Here is a 26,289-nt window from a genome sequence, read left to right on the forward strand (position 1 = left end):
CATTTGTGCAGCTGAACAGTGAATTATGCATGGATATGTTCCAGGTAGGACAAGCAGAGACATGTGATGTGGCTCCTGGTTGAAGAAGTCAAATATGATGGTACACAAAGGGGCATGTGGAAAGCTGCTGAAATATCTATTGATTTCCAGGTTGGGTGTATTATTAAATTAATATTTCCTAAAATAGTACTTTAAAATGTGCTTGTGTCTGGATTCTTCAGCTGAGATGTTCACATGATTAAATAAAATGGCACTACTGCATAAATAAAATAAAATAGCATTAATAGCATAAATAATGACTATTTATGGCTGTACACTTAGAACCCAAATAAAGGCACAATGGGTAAATACATCATTGGAGTTACAATGGCCAAATAAATTATTACACATCAAAATGTGTTGAAAGACACTGAAGATTTTGTAAATTAAATATATGAAGTAGAAACAGGCAGTGATGAAATCATGGCTCCTCTTGACATACAGCACAGAAACACTGAGGGAAATAACATTATTAATATGTAAGCCACTGAGAAAGAAAAAGTCAAGACATTACCAAAATAATCATAGGTTATACCTCAGCCTGCACATTGTGACTAAAGTCTGCAAAGGGAAGATGTGATTCAAGTCTGCAAAGGGCACACAGTGTAGGTCCCCATAGCTGTAGAGCCATAAAACAAAAGGTTAATCCTAGCTAATAATCCCTTTCTCCCTCCCAAATTTTGATTTTCTTTGTTACATCTGGATTCACATATTAATTTTTTCCAAGACATTCTAAATGCTGTCAGTAAAGACAGATGTGACAGCAGTTTTTATGTGTTCCTTTTTTATACAGAAGAAATGTTACAGAGGCATGTTCTGTTGTCCATTAAGGATGTGTTTCTGGAAATTCTGATCACTAAAAACATGGTTTTACTCTTCATCACCAAACTGACTTAATCAATCCCAGGTTGTTTGAGGAAGATGATGATGACACTGAAGATGGAACTATTGAGAAAGAGGGGCACAGGTGCTCCCATTAAAAGACTGATACTGAGGATTTGGTCTGGGGGATGCAGCAGTTGGGATCTTTAAGGAGGGTGATCTGCTCCAGAAAGCTGACATCCCCTCCAGGTGACAACTACTCCATCCACCACGTCAAATACACTGTCCCTGTGCATTTAAACTGACTGTATTTTAGTCTCTGCACACATCCCATCTTCTCCACAGAAAAAAACATTTGCTTCCCAAACAACATCCAGGGTTTCACCTGGGTGGCTGACAACAGTTAGTAGAGCAGGATGTTCAAGAATCAGTAGTGGAATGCCAAACCTAAGGACAGGATCTAGGGAACTGGTCCTCTCCTTGTGCAATCCAACACAAATCAGGGATATAGTCATAGGAGTAATCTTTGCTCAGATTTGTGATGTGTAGGCCACCAGCCCCAGGCACTCCTATTAGTTATGTACAGGTCTGCCTTCTGCCTGGGATATTTTTTATTATATATCCTTAAACACAAGCAAGGCATCTGGAGAGCATCATACAAACTGACTTTCTCCTTCAGAGGAACATACGGGATTCCCAGATATATCCCAGGAGTGAGAAGCAGGTAAGAAAACAAAACAAAAAAAGCACAGATACCACAGTTCATGTTAAATATATACAACACTCAGGTATTTCAGAACTCCCCAGGTGCTCTCGAATCTAAGTAAATCCAGATCAAAACCAAAGTAGTATCAGAGAAAAGGCTGAGTGCAGAAATTTTGCAGAACACAGGTTTAACTTTACTTTATAAGACTCTTTATTAAACCACAAATTATACTCTGCTCTGCTTTGTAGCTACATGCCTGGACTTAGCTGCTGTCCTGGATACTAATACTATCTTGCCACATTTCTCTATGTACAATCATTTAATTCTCTTTAAACATTTAAAACAATCTGTGATGACTACTACAATATATACTATATGAATATGGCAAAACAAAAAGCCCCACAGTAAATAACTAAAAGAAACAACTGGTACTAGGAAAATTGACATAAATTATTTTAAGTTGCAAGACCTAGAGTCACAGAGTCACTGTGCCTTGATCCATTTAGAGCAAGCTGTAAAATTTTCTGCAATGGCACTGGAGCACATGTACACCTTGCTGCAAAGGTTTTAACCTGCAGGAAAACTTCTAACACTGCAGAGTACCACCAAAATCCACCAGCCAGCCAGGCAGCAGATCTGATGTGCCCTGTCTGTGCAGCCAACTCCTGAATGCCTCCATCCTGGATCATCTCCACTGTTGGAGGCATTCAAGACTCAACCAAGCATATCTCTAATAAGTAGATTAGCTTTGAACTGGTGGTTGGACAAGATGATACCCACAGAAGCCCTTTCCAATCTAAATTATTCTATAATCATCTGGTTCATTTAGCTCCCTTGCTGTTATCCAGTTGTGTTCACTGCTTTGATTCCCACAGAGGAAAAGGGAACCATTTCAGTGCTCATTTTATGTTAGTTGTTTCCATTTCCCAGTGAATTAATAATTTAGCAGAATTTTATCTTCCTCATTTTAGAGTTATGTGAAGTTGCCAAGTGGTAAAGTAAAACATTAAATTATTTACAAGTTGTACACACATGCAGGCAGATAAATGGTGCATCATATATTTAACAGTTGTCAGAAAGTACAAAAACAATAGGTATGACAGCCAAAGTCCTTTGTCTGAAGAGAGAAAAGTAATCTTCAAGTTTATGTTAATTTTTTCAGGTATGAAAAAGGGCTAAAGCAAATGTATTTAAGGTAGATCCAAAGTTTGTACAAACTTCAGAGCTACCAGATTAAGCAGTTTCTGTCTGCAAATGAAGGAATAAAAAAGTTTAACAAGGCTCCATTGCCCTGCTGGCAAAATTCTTCACAAAAGGCAATTAAAACCCTGTTCCATGTTTTAGAAAGACGGAATTGAATAAATCACAAGTGTGCAGAACTGTCGAGTGCTGGCAGGTGATTAGGTTATCACAGACTGGGAGAATAAATTAAAAATTCATTTGTAATGTGTGGACAGTGTTATGAAACAACAAACAGATCCTAAATCCTCAAGTCTCCAATTACCAACCCTATTCAGTTTGCTTGAATAAAAAAATTATGCATTCTTATTTTGGTGTTCAAGAAATAAAGAACTAATACTAAACTGCTGAATTTTTATACAACTCCAAATAACCTCTATACATGATGAAGACAAGGACAGCATACAGAATTCCTCATAATTCAACCTTTCTAAATGTATTTACTGCCTTATACATGCAGCTAAACAACCTCCTTCAAATAAACTTAACCAGAAATAAGTTTGAAAAATGGAAATAGTTTTGAAGTACCATGATCTGAGTCTTTTCTACAAAGGAACTGCAAAACAGAACAAAATACCACTACACTTTTTTCCCCCATTGTAACTACACATTCTTCTTGAAAACAGATTTTAAATATATTTCTTTCTTAATGTGCATATATTTTACACAAAGACCTTCTGTTAAAATTCATCTGGCTATCTGAACTCCCCCTTCCCCTGAATGCACACAGAGAGACATAGTCATTAAAGGATTGGCAGAACAAGATCTCCTTTCTTATCTGAAGGGGGCCCTTCCAACAAAGGACCTCCAAAAGTAGTATTTATTGTTAGGTGCTGGGTGATGCAATCTTATACAGCAGTAAAGATCCAGGATCTGCTTCCTCCACGTCCTAAAAAGCACACACATATTGTATCCACACTGTATTAGCATTCTTCTATCCTTTTTTTCTGACAAACTGTTCTGGCTTGTCACTGACTTTAAGTTCAGCAGGAACCCCTCTGAGCACTACAAGTAGCTCCACCACAGCCAGAAGGTCGTCTTCTATCCATAGGGTGCCCAGCACATAACTCTGGTGGAATGACAGCAAGTGACAGGGTTAAAGCACCTGCAGCCTTGGGGCTTGCCACAGCTCCCCAGAACCACTCAGTCTGGTCTGGAGCTCTCTCCTTTCCCTGATGCAAGCCCATCTCCTCTCACTGGTAGAAAAACCACCGGGTGTGGGGGTAGAAGGATCCCCTACACAGAACATGGGGCTGCTGGCACAGGGGGGACACCAGCCACAGCCTGGGGAAGGCTGGTCAGTGACTGCAGCAAAATGGGAAAGGAGGCCAGACAGAGTCAACTTCTAGTGAAAGGAGGCACTACAAGGAGGCCTGTGGAAGGAAAGGGACTTGGTACTGGGGAGGGACAGCTGGGGACTGAAAGGGCTGAGGGCAGAGGAGGCAGAGGCACTGGGAGGGGAGGTGTGGTGTGAGGCTGGGTGCAGCAGATGAGCTCAGGCAGGAGACCTGAGGAGGGACCAGCTCAGGACAGCAGGATCAGGAGCAGAGGGTGAGAGTTAACCTCTCAGGACTGAGGAGAGGAGAAAGCACCTCTAGCATGCAAAGGAAACTGCTTCTGGCTTTGCCAGAGTGCCCCTGTGCTTCCTGCTCAGTGCTGGGGACTGATCTTTCACTTGGAGTAGCTGCTTTGCTGTAGTGTCTCAGAAAACAGGTAAGACTTGGAATCATCCTGTTCATATTGCATCGATACAGAAACCCTCCCTAGCATGCAGATAGGGATAGAGGGGGAGTGTACATGTACAAACAAGGCATCATAATAAGAAATAACAATTACTGTTTATTTTGACAAGTTTTAATGCTTTATGGGTTGCAATTTTTAATAAAGTATAAAACACAATGCCTTGGGTGAGAGACCTACTCTTTCATGATGTTATAGCAGATACAGCAAAGACCACAAGGAGCAAACACTGGGCAGTGATAAAAGCCTAGATGTACCTTGTTTCCTTTTCAGAATAAATCTCATGCCTCAATTCCATGATTTAAGGCACTTTTCCAACTGAAAAATGAATTTTAAGAGTTTGAATATATTCTCATCAAACTGCAACACAAGAATTGATAGCAGACACGAAGTATAAAAATTCATATCTCTCATATTAACTTTGCAAATATTATAAATTGATAATGGAAGTCAATAACCAGTAAATGACCAAAATCTTCTCAGATAACATTTAAGATTAATAATTTAGCACTGAAAAAGAAATTTGCTATGAACATCGACTTCTAAATTAAAAGACAAGCATCTTATGTTTCATATCAAGGCTAGAAAAACAGCAAATAGCTGCCACAACAATGGTTTTTTTCTTAGACAAATATCAAATCTTAACAATATTTAAAGCTCTCAACAGGTGGCTTGGACAAAATCAAAAAAGGTGTCTCATTAAAAAAAGTACTTCTAGCTCTTATTGCAGCTGATTGCTAACACATACTTAAAAGTTGTTACTAATATAATGTATATTTAGTCTCTAGTTTAAGCAAACTTTTTTCTCTGATTTTGGACTCAGTTAAGGCAAATCTGTAAATTGATAAACTGAACCACAGAAAGAAAGAAAAATGAAAGTCACAACAAAATGTCACTTTTTAGACTCAATGTGCATACTCGGCTTTCAGCCTTGTGCCTTCCAAATCACCATCCCATGACATTTGTTTCTTTGGACATAGTGCAAGATGAAAATACAAAGAGAAACAGGGTCTAAGTCAGTCACTGGTTGCACCTCTATCCTATTTACTCACAAGGTGAATTAAAAATGTGGCACTTGAAGAAATTCTGGTATTGGTTTATACATACTAGAATCTGAATTTAAAAAAAAAAGTTTTGATCTTCAAAGTAAATTATTGCTTAATGCATCATGTATTTGTTTTAAGAGGTGTGAAAAAATTAAAGAGTTTGGATAAGTGGCACCATAAAAAATGTAACTATTTCTACCTTTCACAGCAATCAAAATCTTGTGTGAAAATAAACTGTCTGCAGATATCACACCTTGAAATACTGAAGTTCTTAGAGGCAGGGGACAGAATGAACTGAAATGTTTCTATTTCACACAACATGGAAGACTTGGAGCCTAATACTACACCTACCGAAATGAACTCCAGGATAACTGGTGAGCTGAAAATTCAATTAAATCTTGACAGAAGCATGCATCAAGAAGTGAAAAGACTCAGTTGAGAAACTGGACTTAAAGGGCAGATCTCTGCAGAAATCAAGTATGATAACAAACAGACCAGGCAGCTTCTCTCTGCTTTGCCAGTCAGCAAATCAGCAGCCACAACACTCAATACCCATTTCAGATCTGAAAGTTAAGCAAGACAAGTAAACTTCTGAAGAGATTATTGTACTTGATTCAGTTATCCAGGAAACACAAATTAAGGGAGATGGTCACAGGAGTTTCACCAGTTCTCCTCTTAATTAACTGCAGACTGGTAGTGAAGGAGCAGTCATGCCCCATCCCTGTTCCTCCAGTGCCATGGCCATGTGTCCTCACTCTTGCCCTGGTATCAGCTCAAATGACCTCAGGATGCAGCAGGGCAGGTGGCAGATATGACACTGAGCACACTTCTCTCTCCTCAAAAAAAAAAAAAAAAAAAAAAAAAGTAAATTTCTGTTTAATCAACCACCACTTTAATGGTTCAAACCACTGCAAGGTACCCATCTCTCACCTGATACAAGAGAAACCATGGGAAACCAAAGACAAGGGAGATAAAGAAGTAGATGTGCTTGGAAGATCTTTTAGGACCAATGGTTTTGAAAAAGCTTTAAATATAAAAAACTTTATTAAAAATTGTTGCTGTTGGTTTTTTTTTGGTTTGTTTTTCAAATGGTCTCATTTAGGTAGCAGCAACATGGTTTATTAATTGCAGTTAAACTGCTGCTTGATATTAGAAACTTTTGTTTGTGGAAACTGCAGTTCTGTTAACTGGACATCTAACAGCTATCAGAACCTAGTAAGCTCACCAAGTGTTGACTCTACACCATACAAACCCAAAACTCTGCATTGAGTATGGTGAAATGTGATATTTTACATCATTTTTCAAACAAATTTTTAAAATATAGAGGGGAAAAATGTGACAAGAATGGAAACTAAAACACTGGAGCAAAAATGCTATTTCATTTCGTGCTATTCCAGAACGAGATATCACAGTCTCAAGCTGCGTCAAGGGAAATATAGGTTAGATATTAGGAAAAAGTTTTTAATGGAACGAGTGATAAAATACTGGAATGGTCTGCCCTGGGAGGTGGTGAGTCACCATCCCTGGATGTGTTTAAAAAAGACTGGATGTGATACTCGGTGCCATGGTTTAGTTGAGGTGTTAAGGGCATGGGTAGGATTCGATGATCTTGAAGACCCCTTCCAACCTTGTGATTTTGTGATTCTGTGATTCACATCTTAACTGTTGGTAACACAGCGCTGGTTGCCTGCTGACAGGAGCAGCTGAGGTGAAGAACAAGAGCAGGTACCAGCCCCGGATATCCGAGTTTACGCAGAGCCGTCACTGGCCAGACACCGCCCAGGCTGCCTCCAGATGAGACGGGTGTTGCTGCTTCCCTGAGCTCCCACCCTTGCCGTGCCCTGACTTTATCAGGGGAGGAGATGCACAAGTGCCAAGCTGTGCCTTGCCCTGCTCCCTCCCATCCCACCTCACCTCTAGGAAAGGAAGCCCAGGTGACTGAGCTGGGCAGGAACCACAACCGGACTCTCACCTCTGCAAGCAGGGACCAGACCTGCCAAGGATACCATGGGGCACACACCCCTTCTTCTCCCAAACAAAAAACTGCTTGAAGCCCACTGGCAGTACTGTGCAGTGATGTGCCTGACCTTATTTCTTCTGGGAATGCTCCTCCTTCCCTCCCTTCCTCATCAATTCCACCACGCTTGTCTGATGATTCCTTTTCTGCTGTGTCAAATACAGATAACAAGTTACTCGAGGCAGGGATCTGTCCAGAGCAGTATAACTCAACAGGGAAGGGTTTGGCAGGCTATACAAAAAATGGAGCAGAGCAAATTACCAGCCTTTAAAACACACTTTCATTTATTCATACCTTAATAACTTACTAATTAATTACTTAATGTGTTATTAGCAATACGTTTAAAAAATCAGGCTTTGACCCTTAAAATTCCTTTCTAAAGGCATAAAGAGTTAAACTAAGTTCTTCCCTCTGCAATTACCAATGTATTGGTAATTATCAAAGTCTGAGGTCTCCAGCATTAATGAGGCTATAAAATCAAACCTGACACTTCTAATAATTTTTTCCTGAGTACTTTTCAACTCCAGTACATTGTAGCCAGAGCAGCTGCTTGTGAAGCACTATGATCTCTATGGGATGAAGGGGCCCCAATGGACAGGGTGGCCCTTGCAGTCTGTAGAGTAGGTTCTGTGGAGAAACAAGATCTGCAAACCCCCAGCACAGCAGCCAGTGTGGCCCTGCTCCCTGCACAGCAGAGCAGGACACAGGTGGCAAGGCTTGTGAGAACCCCACAGAGCCTAATGACCAAAAATAACCCCCTGGTAAGGCTAACCCACAGCTGATCTGCTGCCAGGAGCAGGCAGCAGAGAAAAGGGTTAGGAAAGAGGGGAGAGTGGATGTACACATCCTGCTTCCTTTAAAATTGAATATTATAAACAACATTTGTTGCTATTTAATGACACAGGTCTAGGTCTCTGTACCAGCCATGCATCACATGTCTCACATGTCAGGGAAACTTGCAGACTGGTTGCCAAACCAGCGAGACTGCAGGTCCAGGGTGGAGGTGATGCCGAGTGAGTGGGAAGGCTCCTCTGTCTCGCAGCCCTGCCTGCTCCTGCTTTCCTCCCCAGGCAGGATGCACACCAAAGAGCCACCAGCCACACTGCAGCCCAGGGAATGTCCACGTGCAGAAAGTCAGGAGCTACTTGATGGGAAAGGATGGGAGAGGAACTCCTGAGGGAATGTGGGGGAACAGGAGGGGCTTCTCTGCGATCCAAGTGCCAAATGTTAACACCCACATCCCTTCCTGCCCTGGCAGTCGCACATCAGGCTGTCTCAAATACCTGTATTTCCCTTCCAACTGCTCTTGGATCTCAAAACTCTCACCCTCCTTTGGGAATAAAATTTAAATCCTGCCTCTTCCTACCAGCTCCAATTAGAGTTCTCTGCAGCGTCACATGAATGTCAGGCAGAGCCTTTACTGAATTCAGCCCTAGACCATCGTCCTAAAAGAATCATTGTGGGGTTCGAGGGTGTTTAAAAAGAGTATCAAATAAGGCCTGGAGTAGTTGTTCTGTTTCCATGTTTTAAAAGGCATGTGGTAGGATGCTGCAAAGTTTCTTCCTGATTTTCTGAAGGCTGGATAATCACTAAGCACACCTGCAAAATTAGCAATGTGGCATTTAATGTGTACCTTTACTCTCCTTGTGCAAAATTATGGCAGCTCTCTGTGCCACCCAAATCTTTTAAATTCCTTGTTGGATAAAAAATGTAAACAATTGCTTTGAAAAACACCTCCCACTGCCACACTGAAATAATTCATCTTCTGTCTTTATACAACAACAGAGAGAAGCAGTTTCTATTAATATCCCTCTCCTGCTCCAGGCTTGTGGTCTCAAAGAAATTCAGGTATACAATTTTCAAAGGAATTGACTTTGAAACGATGGCACTGAACTCAGATGCAGATTGCAATGTCCTTGAAAGGCAAGTAAAGCATGAGATGGGAGTAAGAAGCTCTGAAGAGACTCAGCAGAAGGAAATTACAAAAGTATGGAATTAGAAAGCTAAAATGGAAAGCTGATGTGGAAAGATCCTTTTTTTTTCTCCTGTCAGCTGTTGGCAGCATTTTGAAAACCATCAACAACTTTTTTGACTTCCTTTTGATACCTCCAGTGCACTCAAATGTTGTTTTCCTTCAAATCTGTATTATCAGAACTCCAATGTACATCCCACAAATCACTTGCAACCTCAACAGCTGTTGCATAGAACCCAGAAACAGAATTTTTGACTGTGACTGTCCTCAACAAAACCACCTGTGCCAGGAACACAATAAATGTTTGGGTCCTGAGCAAACTGGAGACATCTCATAATTAGAGCCTGGCATGTACTCAAGCATGAATAAAGTAATGATGATGAATTTTCATCACTCTTGTGATTCTGTGAATGTAGGTCATACTCCTTCCTAACTATTGAACACAAAGCTGTTGTTTTGCAGACAGTGTATTATGGGGACCCAGCTTCATGTCCTAATAAATGCCCATCTATGAGCAAAACATCCAGAGAATCTTTTTATATCACCTCATTTCTGCCCGCTTTTGGTTCTCATCCAAGCTGCATAACCAAACACACCTGTTTTGCTTCCATCTTTCCCCTTCTCCCATTGTCAACAGTCCACAAAGTAAGGTGGAAAAAATCCTTTCCCAAACACAAACATGCTTTTTTATCTACTTTGTTTCACTGAATGTTTGGGTGGGAACTTTAATTTTGGTTTTAAGTATAATAACAAGAATAGAGTATTTTATATAAATGCACTTTGACATTACAAACATGCTGAAAGACCGAGTAAAGTGTCTCAAAAAAGTGAAATGCTAAGTAAGAAAATACCAAGTTTCCTTTTATAAATCCATTTGGTAATAACAACCAAGTTCCAGACTCAGCTGGAAACTGAAAACAAAAGCCAGAAGAATTGCCTGGTGTTTGGAGAGAGGAATTCATGTAAGTATCAACAAGAGGATACAAGATGGGTAGATTTCATCCTCCACACTACACCCAAGACACCTGCCTGAGAGCTCAGGGACTGCTCCGGGGCAGACAGGGAATCAGAAAAACCCACTCAGCTTTCACCTCACCGGATGAATTACCAAATGATTCTCTTCACTGCAGTAAATCTGAAAATTGCAAATGTTAAGATAATAGAAATAGAGAACAATCCATTCAATTACAAATATTCCACAGCAGCACGATACAGAGCCATAAGGAACATTTCAGTTTGGCAGGACCTTTCCAGAGCAGTTGCTTCAGTAGGCATTGTGCCTGCTGTAACACATGCAAGGTAAACACAGAAAGAGGAAGCAAATCAGTCACACAACGTGCTGGTTCATTTGGTTCATGGGCCAAAAGCTGATACAAGACTGGTTTTACAAAGGTCTCGTTCAAATGCATATGACATGAGGTAACCTCAAATGACCAGCTAAGTAACATAGGATTACTGGAGAGAAAACCAGCAGCCCAGGACAGAATAGTGACCAAGGGAAATGACTTTGTTCATTCCAGAAGCCAGACACAGGAGGGTTTATAAAAAAGACTTCGATTTATCATTTCATATTTTTAACAATGAAGGTTGCAGCCTGAAGAGTAATTTTTAAAATCAGCTATGTGTATTCTCATGATTTGCTATTTATATAAATTATCTTGGTGTTTCATATCCAAAGCCACCCTCCCTTTAAATCCATCAGATGATAGGCAGGAATTGAAAGAAAAGGAAGGTACTTTTCTGGCTCAACAAGAATTGAGACTTTAAAAGAACTAGGACAGTCACTTCTCAGTGCAAATTTTCTGCCTGCCACATGAAATGCTGAAGGCAGAAAGACTTTTAGTGAAACTGTCACTTAGCAAATGCCTGAAGCACAGGAAGGGTGACAGCATGCACAGCCCTGACGTAACAGCACAGGTGAAAAACAGGAGCTTACTGCACAGCACTGCAAGTTCTCAACTTGCCAAATACCTGTTTGCCCAGATTATCAATTTCAAAAACGCTGACTGCTGCCAAGCAGCATAACACACTGAAATCTTCAAAACCTAGCAGTACCATGCCGTGCTCTGCTTTATCAGCTCGCCACAGTTCGAGTGCCACATTCAACAAGGAAACTGCCTTGCCCTGTGTCCTCAAAGGGATTTAAGTGCCTAAGGCAGCATCACACTCGCTCCTACCAAGCTCAAAAACCATCAACCTTCACATGAAGGTAGAGACATTTGGGGATGGCTATCACAAGGCTTCTCCATTTCAGCTTTCTCCCTTGCTGAAACTCACAGCCAGTTACACCTTTTGTGTAGCCAAGCTTAACATTTTTGCATTGCAGCAAGGATTTCATTATGTCCTACTCTCTGCTGCTCCAGGGAACCATGTGGGAAGCTCAACAGCCAGCTCCTTGCCCCTGGAACACCACAACTCAAATAGCACTTCCCATCAGTCATCAAGAAATTTAAAGCATTATTACAAAAACTCAAAAGCCACAAAAAGAACAGCAGAAGAAGACTGAGGATATAGCTAACATCTGAGACTGCTGTAAGGAGATCCGTTGTCCAAAAATGCCCACTCTGTGCAGGAAATCAACATCCAAGAGGATGATTCCATCTCTATCTGCACCCAGGACTGTGTGCTCAGCCTGACTGCTCCACAAGGCATGAGGAGGTTGCACCCATGGTGCTGTTAAAGGCAATGTTAAGGGCTGGACTTCCAGACAGTTTGCATCACCACAAAGCTGCATTCCTATGTGTGCTGAGCCAAGTGGCTCATGCTTGAACTATGTAGTTGTGGGGATAAGTAACTGGAGAGAGGTCAAAATAATATCGCAGGGTTAACTCAAGAGACCTACAAGTGATTAATCCATATAAAAGCATTCAAGATCCTGTTCCTTCTGTCCAAAAATGAGAGCTGCTATTTAATGGGACAAGACAAAAGAAACAGTGGAACTAAGCCAGATATTGCAAGACAGCAGGCTCAAACTTCCAGCTGAAATGCAGTGCTTCAGATACTGAAAACCTTAAGAAGTTGTTGGAGCTGACACACAAACAACAAAATCTCAAGTAGCTGATTTGATCTTTATTAAATGAAAAAGTGAGTGACCCAAATGCCTCCTATTCCCAGGTTTTGGCCAACATATCAGCTTAGAGCAAACACCTTGAAGACAACTCAGCCTGAGTTACATGCAGACACTCTGACCCTGCTCTGCACTGTTCTTCTGGGCAGAGGTTCCCTGTTATTTGAGATGCACGAGGTAATCTTGCAGCTTGGCACTCTTGGTTGGAAGTGTGGCAGGCAGCTGTGCCAGGTGCTCCTGCCAAGAAAATATTCTGACACACCATGGATATAAAAACACATCAAAGGAAAAGGCTTTTTCTTCTTTTGTATCACTAAGTACTTAAATCCCAGCAGGGCTCTCCTGGCTCTGCAAGCTTTAAAATATATATACCCAAAGTCCATAAACTGAAGAGGAGACTGACAAATATGCACCCCATAATCCCCTGAAAAGCTATTCTAAATGTGCCATCATTTACTGTTTAATACCTATTTTTGGACATGAAGTCAGTGATAGGTAGTGTTTTTTTGGAAGGGGGGGTGGCGGGAAGTTGTATGCAAAAAAAAATCCAACTCTGTTGTGATGAAGCATTTTGGGACACAATATTTAAGCAATAATAGCTTTGCTAAAAAGAAAACATAATCAACCTTAATGTTGATCAAATATTTATTTTTCAGATTCCCAGAAGGACAGCCAGCTCCTTTCAATAAGGACAATTCTGTTGTCATGTCTGAACGTTGCTCCCACTAGTTTCACTAGATTCAGCTGTTTCAGTAATAGAATAAAGAGTTTGGTTTAGGCCAGAATATGTTAAAAAATGTATGCCATGCAGGTGCTCCCAGGATCCATGACAGTACATCCTCACAGAAAATATGAGCAATCCACTCCCAAATGTTTGTGTCTTGTGCCACCTGGGTGCCCACAACCTGCAGATTTCAGAGCTCTCACACGGATCTCTCCAACTCTACCAGCTACATAGAAAGCTGAAAAAGTTGGCAAGTAGTAAAACAATTCCTTCATGCTCAGACCTGCCTGCTTGCCAAATCAACAGGAGCATACAGAGCACTCTGCCATATGAAGAAAGACATTATGACTTCCCAAAGTTGAAAATCAAGCAAATTGAGGACAGAAGCCACAAGGGTAAGAAAGAGCAGTCAAGCTCCCAAGAGTAGGAATGGGGAGGACACAGAAGAGGTCCTTCCAGCTGCCCACAACTTTAAAATGTCCCTTCAGTATGCCTGAGGGTGGTCCTCTCCTTGCAATAATCACCCCAGTGATTCCGTGTACTTGGAGACAGTGTGTGAGTCCCTTCCTCCCACATCTGTGCCTAATTTGCCAAGACAGGTGAGCCAGCCTTCAAAACTTCAAAAGCCTGCCTGTCAAGAACAGAAAGCCAGGGAAATGTAATGTAAAGTCTGGGCCTGAACTGTGAATAAGACTGAAAATGTGGAGCTACTGAGAAGTGACTGAAATGGCTATGGGATGCTACCTGGACTTAAAATACCAGTACTGCATACATATTTACTGAGGAACCACATGTTTTCCTTCTTTGGGTTGCTGATGTTTCTTCTTTCTGCAGAGCATTAAAATTGTGTTCAAGGAGAGGAAACAGATGGTAGTTGCAATAGTGGCACTTTTCCAAGGTGGAAAGAAACCATTATAGTGGGGCTTCCACAAGCTTAGAGTGAGAATATCAGATTTGTACTGCCTGTTTGCACGAATTAAACACATCACTGCGAGGCTTCCAAATGATGCAAATGTAGGGTAGTGGTTGACACTGACAGCTGGTGCCTTAACACTGTTTCTGTGTCAGTCAGAGCAAAGGGAGTCCTAAGCAGAATCCCCACCACAGTCAGTGATATGGACAATCCATGAGGTCCTAGGTCAGAACAGTTTATCATCTCAGGCTTCAACCTCGGAGCTACTGTTCCATGGGGAGGGGAAGTCCTGCCCAAAAACAGAAATTTGTGTAAGAGGGTTGAATTTAACAAAACAACAGAACTGAGAAAGAAGAAGGAAAAAGAAAAGCTACATCCAGACAAAGATAAATAATGCCGTTATCCATGAAAACAATAAACATGGACAAAAATAGGATTTTCCTTTTCAGTATTGGTAATAATTTCACAGTTTTTTTTTCTGAAATAACCTCTTTTTTTTCTGATGGGAAAAAAAATAATCAGAGAATCTCTTTAAATAATTTCTGCCTTTTATGGGTTTATATGAGAACAACAAAAGCAATTAGTCTGGTCATCCAAGTCCAGGTGGCCATTTGATAGAAGGAAAGTGGCTGGGCAGACTGAGAAGCATATCTGGGAAAAAAGAAAGATGCCATGGGAACACACTTTCCAGTTGCTGGGGGAGTGTAGGGCACAAGGTGATTTTGAATGGTGGAGCAGGAGTCAGAGCTGGAATATGAAACAGATGATAATGTTAAACTAAGGAGCATGATTTTAGCAGGTAAGTATGTCCAGAAGAAGAAGATAATGCAAGGTGTTGGAGAATAAGGTGAAGGTGAGGAAGACTAGAAATAATCAATCAAAAGCTTTGCCAGAGAAAGCTGTCCAGATTTGTGAAATGTGGCACAGGAAGGCACTCGAGGGACTCAGTGAGAGAATCAGACATTGTATGAGAGTAAGGAGAGGTCAGTAATTTACCATGGAGGCTGGGAACGTGAGTAAATCAGAATTTGGTCAGAGGAGAGAGAGCAGGATCTCTAAGGCAAGTGCTGGTGTGGCAGTGAGGGATGAGTAGCCCAGAAAGGTTCTGCAAGTGCCAGGCTGAAATAGGAAAAGTGGGAAAGCAGCCAGAGGCACAGAGGCTGTTCTGGTAGAACAGTGAAAGATTACAGACACACCCAGACTCCGAACCTCAGGCACTGGGAGATGCCAGGCTGGGAGCTGAGTTGCTCCAGGCTTCCTGGCCCTGACCTAGTCACAGGAACAACCTGCACACCTCACAAGGTGGAAGGACTTTCCTTCTTAACACGCCCCTTCTCTCTGTTCAGTGCACAAGGGTTTTAGACTTCCTCTTCTGACTCCAAAGCTTAAAATTACCTGGGATAAATCTCAGCCTGCTTGCAGTATAATTCAGAGGGAAAAAAAAACAAACAAACAAAAAAAACCAACAAAAAAAAAAAACCAAACAAACAAACAAACAAAAAAAAACAAAAAAAAAAACCAACAACAACAACAAAAAAAAAAAAAAAAAAAAAAAAAACAACCACCCCAAAACAAGATAAAGAAGAACAGGTTTTTGGGGTTTTTTCCTTGAATCCTACAAAGGAGAAAATCCCTCAATGCCTGAAGGTGAACAGCTGTACCAGGGAGAAGCCAGGAGAACATCTGTATTTCAATTACTCCTGAGCATGGAGCTATTGAAATATTGAATATGATCTTGGGCTGTTAAGGAAATCTTTGCTTACAAAAGATTTCTGAATCAACAGGACTGCTGTGAAGGCAGATGGAGGATAATTAGACCCAAGGACAGTGTACAGCCCAAGAATGGGAGACAGCAACTGTCGCCCATTTCTCTGTCAACAGAGAAACTGAGCAACCTCAAAGCAGCAAGGGAGGGGGGGTGAAGGAAAAAGGAAACCTGAAACAGCCACCTATAAATACAAGCACTGGCTGTATAAAAACGCTGCCTGTGGCCTGAGAATACCTGCACAAGGATTATAACAGAGAGGAAGAAAGAGAAGGGGGGGGAGAGGGACCAGCTAAATCATGAGTATGAAATTGGCTGGAAAGTAAAAGCTGGCTTTAATTTGGTTTTTTTTTTTTTTTTTCTTTAAATATGCAAATTTAACAAGCTAAAACCAGCATGTGGTCAGAGCTGCCAGCAAATATGAAAACAGCATTTGGAGCTGCTGGTGGCTTACATGAAGGTCACAGTGTACCTGCAGCTGCACAGCTGAGAGACAGGCAGTGTCACAGGCAAACCTCCCACTCTGGAGCCTCCCTCTCCTTCAGCTCAGGAAGAAAAGCCCCCCCTCCCCCCCATTCCCAACTAAATCCAGCACACCTTCTTAAAATTTATCTTGCCACAAAAAAGCTAGATCAGCATTTTCATGGGAGTGGAAAAAGTAATGTACTAATTACTAAAATAAACTGCAACAGACAGTATGCCCAAGCAAATATCAGACTGGCTTTCTTCTTAAGCATTCAGAAAATTGAAACAGGAAATGAAGCAAATATCCAGATATTTAATAAAGATGTGTTTTGAAAATAGGAAGATAATTAACAGGAAAAAAAAAGGAAGGAGAAAAAAATGTGTATGTGACCTTTACTTGTAATTTAATGCTTGTTCTTGTCAGATCAGATCTTGTTTTCCCCCCAAAAAATGTTAAGAAGGTAAAATATCTTTTTTCCCTATCCAAGAAAACAGCGGCATACTCTGTTCATTCCATACTTGTATTTAATCTATGTGTTCATCAGACTACAGCATCAGCCATCTTGCTAATTATCTGCTTCCACCACATGGAAATTGAAAAAGATGAAAAAGTCACACTTAGAAAACAGCAGACTAGGAAAATGGGAAGATAAATTCCAAGTTTTGATACTGCAATGAATAATACTTTATAATATTCTGTATTTTCAAATCACTGTTTTGCCTCACATGACAAGAAGATGCAACACTTCTGTAATCTGTCAACCAAGAATAAAGGGCAAACCAAACAGTTTCAAAGGATACAAAAACCACCTCTTTTATCTTTCCAGGTAAGTTTTTATTCTGAAATATGTTCACATGTCTGCATGAGCAATAGCCAGGATAACACTCCTATATCTAATCAAAGATCACCTTATTGTGCACTGCTTCTTAGTTCTAGTTTTGAACACACAAGCATTTACATTTTCAACAAATAAAACAATCTCAGAAATTTTCATAATCTTTCTACAGTGCTAAAACCATTTTATCAGATCTGCTCTAATTTTTAATCCACACAGATGTAAAACTACATTTACCACGATTAATTCATGCAACTCTTCATTCTCATAGAAGTGCAATTTAGATCCACCCAAAATACTGGCTTGCAGTGCTTACACTTAGCTCAGCTTTTCACCTGCTTCCTATCAGACTCGTTTCCCTAGACAAATCTGTAATTCCTCCAATTTAAGTACAGCCGAGTCAGATAAAAAAGGGAATCAAGACCCATGTAGAGTACACGACTGTGCTAACAGCGACTCAAAATGACGTTCTAAAGCGTGCTTCAGGAATAATTGAGCACTAAAAAAAATGTTAAATGTTAATCAATGAAAGTTTAACCTGCTGACAAAATCTCTTAATGTTCTCTTTCCTATTAATGAGAGCATGCATAAAGAAAGCTAGTCAGATTGCCAGGATTTTCTGTAAATCCCACAAAATCACTAACAGCATCCACACAACACATTATTTAAGACCAGCAGCTCCTCCTACCAGCACACTGGAAAACCGCATTTAATCTTTGCATCAATTCTTCTAGTGCCATTTCTTCAATTTTCAGCCAGCACCTCATTCTCAGATAAAACAAAAAGAATCCGCAGCAAGCATACCCCCCCCCGCTCAAGGATTAGGGGAGGCAGGGGGGAAAGCCCCAAAGCAGCCCGCTACAGCAGCGCTCCGCAGCCCAGCATTTCAATGGCTCCGCGCGGCTCCCCGCGGCACAAAGGGCGGCAGGAGCCCACGGTGCCCGCCGGCAGAGCCCGGCGGGGCGGGCGGCAGGAGCGCGCCCAGCCGCGCGGCCGGGAGCGACGCGCGGCGGAGCCCGCGCCGCGCAGGGCCGCGCGCGTCCCGCGGGAGCGGCCGCGCTCCGCGCGCCCGGCGCGCTCACGCCAGCCGGGAGCCCGCACCTCCCGCCAGATCGGCAGCCCGCGGGAAAATGCCGAGGAGAGCCCGCTCGCTTTGGACCGGTCCTTTTTGAAGGCTAAGGACGTCAGATTTCCTTTAAACGCTGTCGATTTTCCTTTAAATGCGGCTGTCTTCTGGAGTCTTTGGAGGAGTTTGCTTAAATGTTGTGCTACAGCAGTCTTATAGCTCTGCGAAATCGGTATTTCCACAGCAACTGTACTCCCAGCTTAGGCAAAGGGTTTTAGAGCAGAGCTATGTGGACCCCTCAAGGTGTATGGCAGCAGAACCGCTACGAAAGGCAGCCAGGAAAACCAAACCTCATAACCAGTAAACTTCCACTTACTATAGAGTACCACTATACAGTGGTACTTTCTGTGTACTTTCTGTGTCCCTGAAGGTTTTCCAGTGGTACTCTATAGTACCACTGGAAAACCTTCAGGGACACAGAAAAACCTACAAGACTTCTCTACAATGCTTCTCTATACAACTGCTCCTCATAATTGATTTCCACTGTTTTATACAGACTGTTTTACACGTTTGAAACTATGATGCTTTTAACATTTTTTTATTTCCAAATATCATCTTGATGCCTACTAAATCTCATTGTTGCAGGTTTTTGCTGATGGTGAATTTTGCTGAATTCTCCCACTCTTCTAACCCTCCCATTGGTTTTATCCTAATTTTAACAAACATTAACGAATTGTCCATGGCTGAAAGAAAAAGAGATGTTTTTTGTTATGTTTAAAAGGACTGTGCTGTGTTATTTTAAATAAAGATTCTTTTCTACAGATTGCATACAGCAGGTAAAAATAACAGAGGGAAATAAGTGGACACCTGTGATGAGTTGTTCATAACTCTAAACAATATTATTAGAGAGGATATGAACAAAAAGAAGTTTTTAAGAGGACCCATCAAACTATCTAGGCTTCCTCTGCCAGTAAAATTGATTTATATAATTCATTTACTACATTAATCCACATTATTTCCACTCAAAGTATGATAGGCCCACAGCAGCTCCATGTATTAGATATTGCTAGAGCCATCTATGTTTCCATTTCAATATTAATAGGAATGACAAAACAAAGTCTTCAGTCAAGCTTTTCCATAACAAAGTATTACCACTGAAAACCAGGATCTGGAGGAACTTTGTATGCAGAAATATTTCGTTTATGTGACTGCCATTTGAGACTGTATTTATGCAAAGGAAGAAGTGATGGGCAGCAAGACGACAATTACCAGACCAGGCTCTTGCCATTCTGGTGGTGACACAGGAGGAGCAAATGCCTGAGAAAAGATATGCAAGTGTGTAGGTGCACTAGGATAGCTGAGGCCCATTATCAAACAAAAGCTGTGTGACCATATTGCATCCACAGACAGCACAGGGAGAACTCCAGATGCCAGACAGTCAATGGGATTTGTTATTGCAGCAAGTTAAAGGCCTAAGGCATTTTTGCATATGCAGAACAGCAAAGCTCACCTGTAAGATTACACTGTTTCCTGGTGCAACAAGAAGTGCAGCAAACTTACTCATTCATACATGCTTATGCAAGAGCAAGAGAAGACAGTTCAATCCCAGATTTGTCTGAGAATCCTGATTCAAGTCAATAGTAATTCCGTTTTCCTTGCAGAATCAGCAGACTGCTTAATCTCCCCATATATCAAAAGTCCATCTTTTGATGAAGTTTCTCAGTGAAATAACAAATGAAAAGGAAGACAAAAATGTAGTGAAGAATTTTACCATGTCAACCAGTCAACTTTCAGAATCATAAGCACATAATAACTTTTACCTGTGCAAAATGAATGGAGAACTCTAATATATTAGCTAAACCTCAGTTACACCAATGATGCCACTTTATATATACTCTCTACACCTTCAAACAAATTCCAAACACTCAAAGTATGAGCACAGCATCCACGTGAGAGGTTTAGTTAGCTGGGCTGAAAGTTAGTTTACCTAAAAGTGGGTTATTTGTAATCAAGTACTTGTTTAATCATATTCATTCATGGAAATCAGGCAGCCTTGTCTTCCTAAGAAGCTTTGACATGGCTTCTCTACTGAATGAAACAGAGAGTATTTCAAGATACTTAACCAAATGTGGGATTACGATCTCTGCTGGTTTGACACAGGATCATCCATGGCTTAATGAACAAGCTTGAGTCAGACTAAAGAAAGAGACCTTAAACTAACTAAAATCAACTCTTAACAGGAAAACCCAGCCAAGCTTTCTCAGAACATAAAGCAATCCAGCATCTGACCGTGAGCTATGTAAGGAATCAAAACAGTCCTGAAAATACAACATGACTATATCTCAGGGAAGAGCTACAGCAGTTTTCACTCCTGAAGATTTTACTTGATCCCCACACCCCCTTCAGATCATCATGACAACCATGTTATGGAATTAAACATGCCATTTCAGTCCCACTCATCTCATGCCTAATTTTTATAGTAAAAGGACTCATGCTCAGTTCTAGCACTGAGAGTCTGTAAATACAATAGGAAATGTTGTCATTTTTCAGATACAATATGATTAATTAATTTTTTTAATTAAAAATTCAAGCTGGAACTCAGGTCTTCTGCTTCTGGAACTTTGACCTTTAACTTCTGCTAATGTATAACTTTCAGCAAAAATTACCTTCGCCAGTCCCAGGCAAGTCCCTGGTGCAACAGAGGAATTCATAGAGAAATTTGAGGAGTACACAGCCTTTCAGTTCTGTCTTAGAAGTTTAAAATGCATTATTGGTTTATTTCAGTGAAACTGCAAAGATAATAAGAGAGGCACAAATGTATTTAACTTAATCAATCGATTTCCATGGATTCATGGGTATAATATTTGACTTGATTTGTATTGACCTTTTTCTAAACTTCTATTAGATTTGAAAGTTTCAACAACATTATTTTTTTCCTTCAGTTCTCTACTTTACTCTGGTTTTGGCTGTAGTCTTCAGCAAATTCTGTTCAAACACAGCAACATCAGACATATTTTATTTCAAAACAGTTTCACCCAAATATGATTGCCTAGTTTTTCAAGAAATGGTTGCTATTTTGAAAATGTTCTACAAGTAACACAGAGCTATCCACTCACGTGGGGGAGGGCAGACTAGTAACCATAAGTCATTAACATACAATCATGTAATCAGTTTTGCTTGAGCAAATGATACTTTCAACAATATACCTAAAAATTTCTCTGCTAGCTTTATGTTGATCTCTGTAACATCAGCTATCAGTGTTCCAAAATTTAACTACGTGCTGTGTGAAAAACTGGTTTTGCTTAAATTACCTTCCTGGAAGTTTTCTGTGTGTCCCAGTTTCTCTTTTGTGAAGCAGTGGGGAAAAAAAAAAAACCAAAAAACAAAAACAAACCCAAAAAAGCCCTGCAGGAAATAAACACTCTCTTTATACATCCCCAAGCCATTCATGACTATACAGACTGCCACTGTAGGTGATATTATGTCTCCTCCAATTGCCTGTTTTCCAGACAGAAAATTTCCTACACTAATTAGTTCCTATTTGTATAAAAGCAACCCCATACCTCTGATCGCCTTCACCATTCCTCGCCATACACTAATTCTACTCCAACAAAGGGAACAAAACTAGACATGGTACTCCAGAAGTAGGCACAGCAGAGATTACTCAGGGACAGAAGGATTTTGTTGTTCTCGGTTTCCCTCTCAGCGGTTTGTAATGTTTTGTTTGCCTTTCGGACCAACACAGAATGCCAACGGAGCTGCTGCTGTTTTCAGGGAACTACCCACAGCCAGTCAAGGTCTCTCAGTGAGGGTAACAGAATAGTATTTTCTTTTCTCATCTGTGTTGCTTGTACAAGCAATTCATTTCACCTTCTCTACTGATCACTTTCTTAGCACCACCAATTTATTCTCCAATGGTTTGCACTCAGCACTGAATTTTACTATTTTTAAATAAATATTTTCACATATTTACAAATCTTCTCTTTCCACACTTTTTTCCATTTCCAGTTCATTTAGGATTATGTTGAACAGCTGCAGGAACCCCTGCAGAAATCCCTGCTTTTTCTCCACCAGTAACTCCCCCTCCACCCACAGAAAACTGACCAACTAAAGCAACTCTCTATTTCTTATTTTTCAGTCAATTACTAATCCACAAGAGGGCTTCCAATTTAACCCGTAGAGCCTAAGAGTGGCTGCAGCAGAAGAAAAATCATGTATTGGCTATAAAGTAGGACTACAAGAAATGAACACACACAGAGGTTTCCTTGCCGCCGCTTTGCACAGACGCCGCCACGTCGCTTGTGGCAGAGGGAAGAGGCAGAGCACATGGCTGGTTGTGCCTGTGCAGCTGAATCCCCTGCCAAACATCCCATACAGCTTGCTAGAGATGCCACATGGTCGGCATCAGGCAGCGAAGCCCGCTCACTCTTTCCTGGATGGCCGCAGCCACCGGGAGCCCCAGAACTCCATAGACTGTGTGGGCAGTGAGGCTGCAGCACCCATGGCACCACCGCTCTCCAAAGACACTGCAAACATAGCCAGGGAGACTTACCTAAGCTGGGCTCCTGCAGACAGCGAAGAGACCCACTGAATGTGGTTTTCATAAATTTAGGTCCTCTCAGATCCTACAAAAAACTGCCACATACACCCACTGCACAAGGGTGATACTGATCCCCAGCATTAAATAAAAGGGAAAGAAGAGGGAAACGGGACAGTTGATATGAAAGATCCAAACAGAAAATGCATTTTTAACATTTCAACCTCCTCTTGGCATGAGCTCTTCCTTCATGAAGAAAAGGGATTTTTCCCTTTTATTTCCCTGAATGACTGAGTTCTCTTGGTAATCAGCCCAGTTCGGCTTTATTATGTAAAGCATCTGGGATTTGAAACTGGGATTCATAAGCAGAGATGGCAGTATTCTGCTTTTGGCAACACCTCACTCCTTCACAAGGAGAAAATTGTTCCTAGATTCACAATCTCAAGAAATACAGAGAATTTAGCAAATACATGGAGGAAGGAGGGGAAACAAAAAAAATCAAAGTTTTTCTTTTAAAAACTTGACACTCAAAACACTCATATACAAAGCCAGAGTATGGGCAAGGTTCGTTCATACAGGAACAGAGATTAAAGAATCTTTCAGATGTGCAAGACCAGTTAACAAAATAATTCCATCAAATTTTGCCTTGTTTAACTAATATATTAATTTACCAAATCTCCATCAAGTCCTCAGTGTCTCCTCAACCTCAATAAATTTTTCTTTGAGAAAGTATGTGCCATACAGAAGAGGTCCTGGCAGCTGCTCTCCAGGTTCCCCCACCTGGGATGTGTGATACCCTCACACAGGGTCTAGGCTGAGGTGACACCCAGATCAAGTACTTAGCAGTAGGGGAAAAAGCTTCACCCTCCTCTTCCTTTTCCATGGTTGCTCAGGCCCATGGCTGAAAAGTATTAGAAGAGTTGGAATGCAGCCTACTCATCTCTACTTGATTGCCACATCTCCATTGAGCCCTATCTTGCTACACTCCAGCTTCCTGTACTTTCAGCCTTCCCCAAGCAGCTTGCTTCCTCCCCCAGCAATTACAATCTAGCCTCTCCTTAAAAAAGAAAAAACTACAAAAAAACCCCAACTAAACCCAAATCACACCAATTATTTATTAAAACTTAATTTAGTTACTAACTTTCCCTATTTTGTTTCTTTCATAAGGAAGTGTCTCAGCTTCACACTAGAGAAGCACTCCTCATACTGCTGTGAAGTGTTGCAGTACAGCTCTTCAGCCTGAATTAACTTAAAATGATTGACTAGATCACAGGTTTCAATACTTCCTAGCTTAACAGGCAGGGCCTTCTTTTCCCCAGCCTCCCTTGCTCGGACAAAACATCATTTGAATCTCTTCTACTGGTCTGCTGTGTTTCAAGTTACTTTGTAAGTGCTCCATTCAGATTTCTTCTTTGTCCTTTTTTGCCACATGGGATTAAGTAATTACTGCAGAGCCAACAGCCTTGAAAGAGTTTATTTAATTTAACACCTCCAATTGCCCCTGCTCCAGCTGAGGGGTGTTTCAGTCTTTTATTCTTCTTCAGTCTGAGGAGCTAAACTATCCAGATGTGCCCACAGCTGTACTCCTCTAAAAGCAGGCATGGCAATAAATGAATGAATGTTGTCTTTTGCCAATCCAGTGCCAAGTAAGACCCTTCCTTTCTAAGTTTTCTGAGATATTATTATAGATGAAGGAAGTACTTTGTGTAGGAAGTTAGGAAGACTGAGAACAGGAAGTATAAAGGTGAGCAGGGAATGAATTTGCTCCAAAAAGGAGTAATATGGAAGGAAATGAAGAATCACTTATTTTAATTGGGGCACTCCATATATATGTATAGTTAAAAGAAAGGTGTCACAAGGGAAATTACTCCAACCCCAAAAGAAATGAAACCACAGTACTTTAAATGTAGAAAAATAAAATAGTGGATGTCAGGGAGCTCTGGTTTCAGAGGTCAGATACTGGTACCATGATAATTAAAGAGATGGTAGAGTATAGGTGCAGAGATGCCAGAGTCATATTCTTCCACTGACTTAGTATTATGTATGCAAATGATGAAATTAAATAGATCCAGAAAACATACACTTTTTGTCTTCTGTTGTTAGGGTGATTTTCTTTGCAAAGGAAATACTGGATTAGGGGTCATAAAATTAATTTCTTCCCACCAAAAGAGTCTGTCCAGCTTTTTTTTAGAGCTAAAACTTTTGAGGTCTCCTAAAAAGTACTGGGCTTTAAATCAAACGATTTGTGTGTGTTCAGATTTTGAGTATTAAAAGTCTAAAGGCCCTACTTTGTAAAAATCCCTATTTCAAAAGAATAAGCTGCACACATAGGAGTTCAGCAGGTCTACCATTCAAGTCAGGATTGATTTAAAACACTCAGGAAATTTCTCCATAACAGAAAGCGATATATAACTGCCACATATAATTGTTAATTTTACATACCATCAATTGTATAAAACCTACTCAGAATAAAAAAGCAGGGTTTTTCCAGGACCATTCAGTTAGATTACACAGAATAAAACTGAAGTACTTACCCCTGAGGAACAGGCTGACAAATTTTAACACAGATAAAGGGCTCAGTAGAAGGATGTCAACTTTAATTTGGAACTTTTTTAAAATCACAGAACCATTAGGTTGGAAGAGACCTTTAAGATCACTGAGTACGACCATTAAAGCAGCACTGCCAAGTCCACCTCTCAACTGTGTCCCTAAATGCCACATCTACATTGATTTTAAATACCTCCAGGGGTGGAATGGGATGCATCTCAAAATTTGTCCTCCCTTTTCCACTCATACATCTTAAGAAGTAGCATTCAGTGGAGCTTTAGGGTGACAGAAAGCTTTTCCCTTTAAAAAAGGAAGCAGTGCAATGCTCAGGGATACACTGAGGTGGGAAGGTGCAGTTTGTGGCTGAACTGCCAGACTCACCTCTGGCAGATATGCTGCCCCAAGGTTGCTTACCATCCCACACTGGGTGTTTCCCTCCCTCCTGGAATGCACCTCAACCACAATTCATGGACTTGGTTTCACTTCATGCAAACCAGGACAATTTTTAAAATCTCAAAATAAGAAAGTACTCTATTATTCATCTAGAAATCTATTTTTATTAATCATGTAGAAATAGGAAAGTGATTTCCAACAGCTACAAGGATATTTTACCTTCAGCCAAAGACACCAGGCCCCAAACAAGCTCTCAGTCTTGCTGCAGATTGCTCACACTCATCACAGGTCCTGCAATGGTACTGCTGTGTCCTTTACAACAGAGCTTGTAAACTTTTCTATTTCCTTATCAGACCTATTGTCCTGTCTATTTTAATGCAAACAATCCTCAGTAA

General features: G+C 40.9%; 1 protein-coding gene across 8 annotated transcripts in view; it reads right to left on the reverse strand.

The window, feature by feature from the left end:
* The window catches only part of MCF2L (MCF.2 cell line derived transforming sequence like), a 152,654-nt gene that overhangs the window by 102,565 nt on the left and 23,800 nt on the right, over positions 1 to 26,289 (reverse strand). Inside the window, exon 1 of one of the 8 annotated variants that reach the window (XM_077781572.1) lies at positions 22,970 to 23,097. The exons of 6 other annotated variants lie outside the window; for them this stretch is intronic. In XM_077781572.1, coding sequence (XP_077637698.1) covers positions 22,970 to 23,021 — 52 coding nt within the window. In that variant the 5' untranslated portion in view covers positions 23,022 to 23,097. Of the gene's footprint in view, positions 1 to 18,039; positions 18,303 to 22,969; positions 23,098 to 26,289 lie in introns of those variants that run through there. One more of the 8 variants, XM_021545617.3, reaches the window with a different exon arrangement.

Source organism: Lonchura striata, chromosome 2 (assembly GCF_046129695.1).
Source record: "Lonchura striata isolate bLonStr1 chromosome 2, bLonStr1.mat, whole genome shotgun sequence".
In the NCBI taxonomy this organism is placed as follows: Eukaryota; Metazoa; Chordata; class Aves; order Passeriformes; family Estrildidae; genus Lonchura; species Lonchura striata.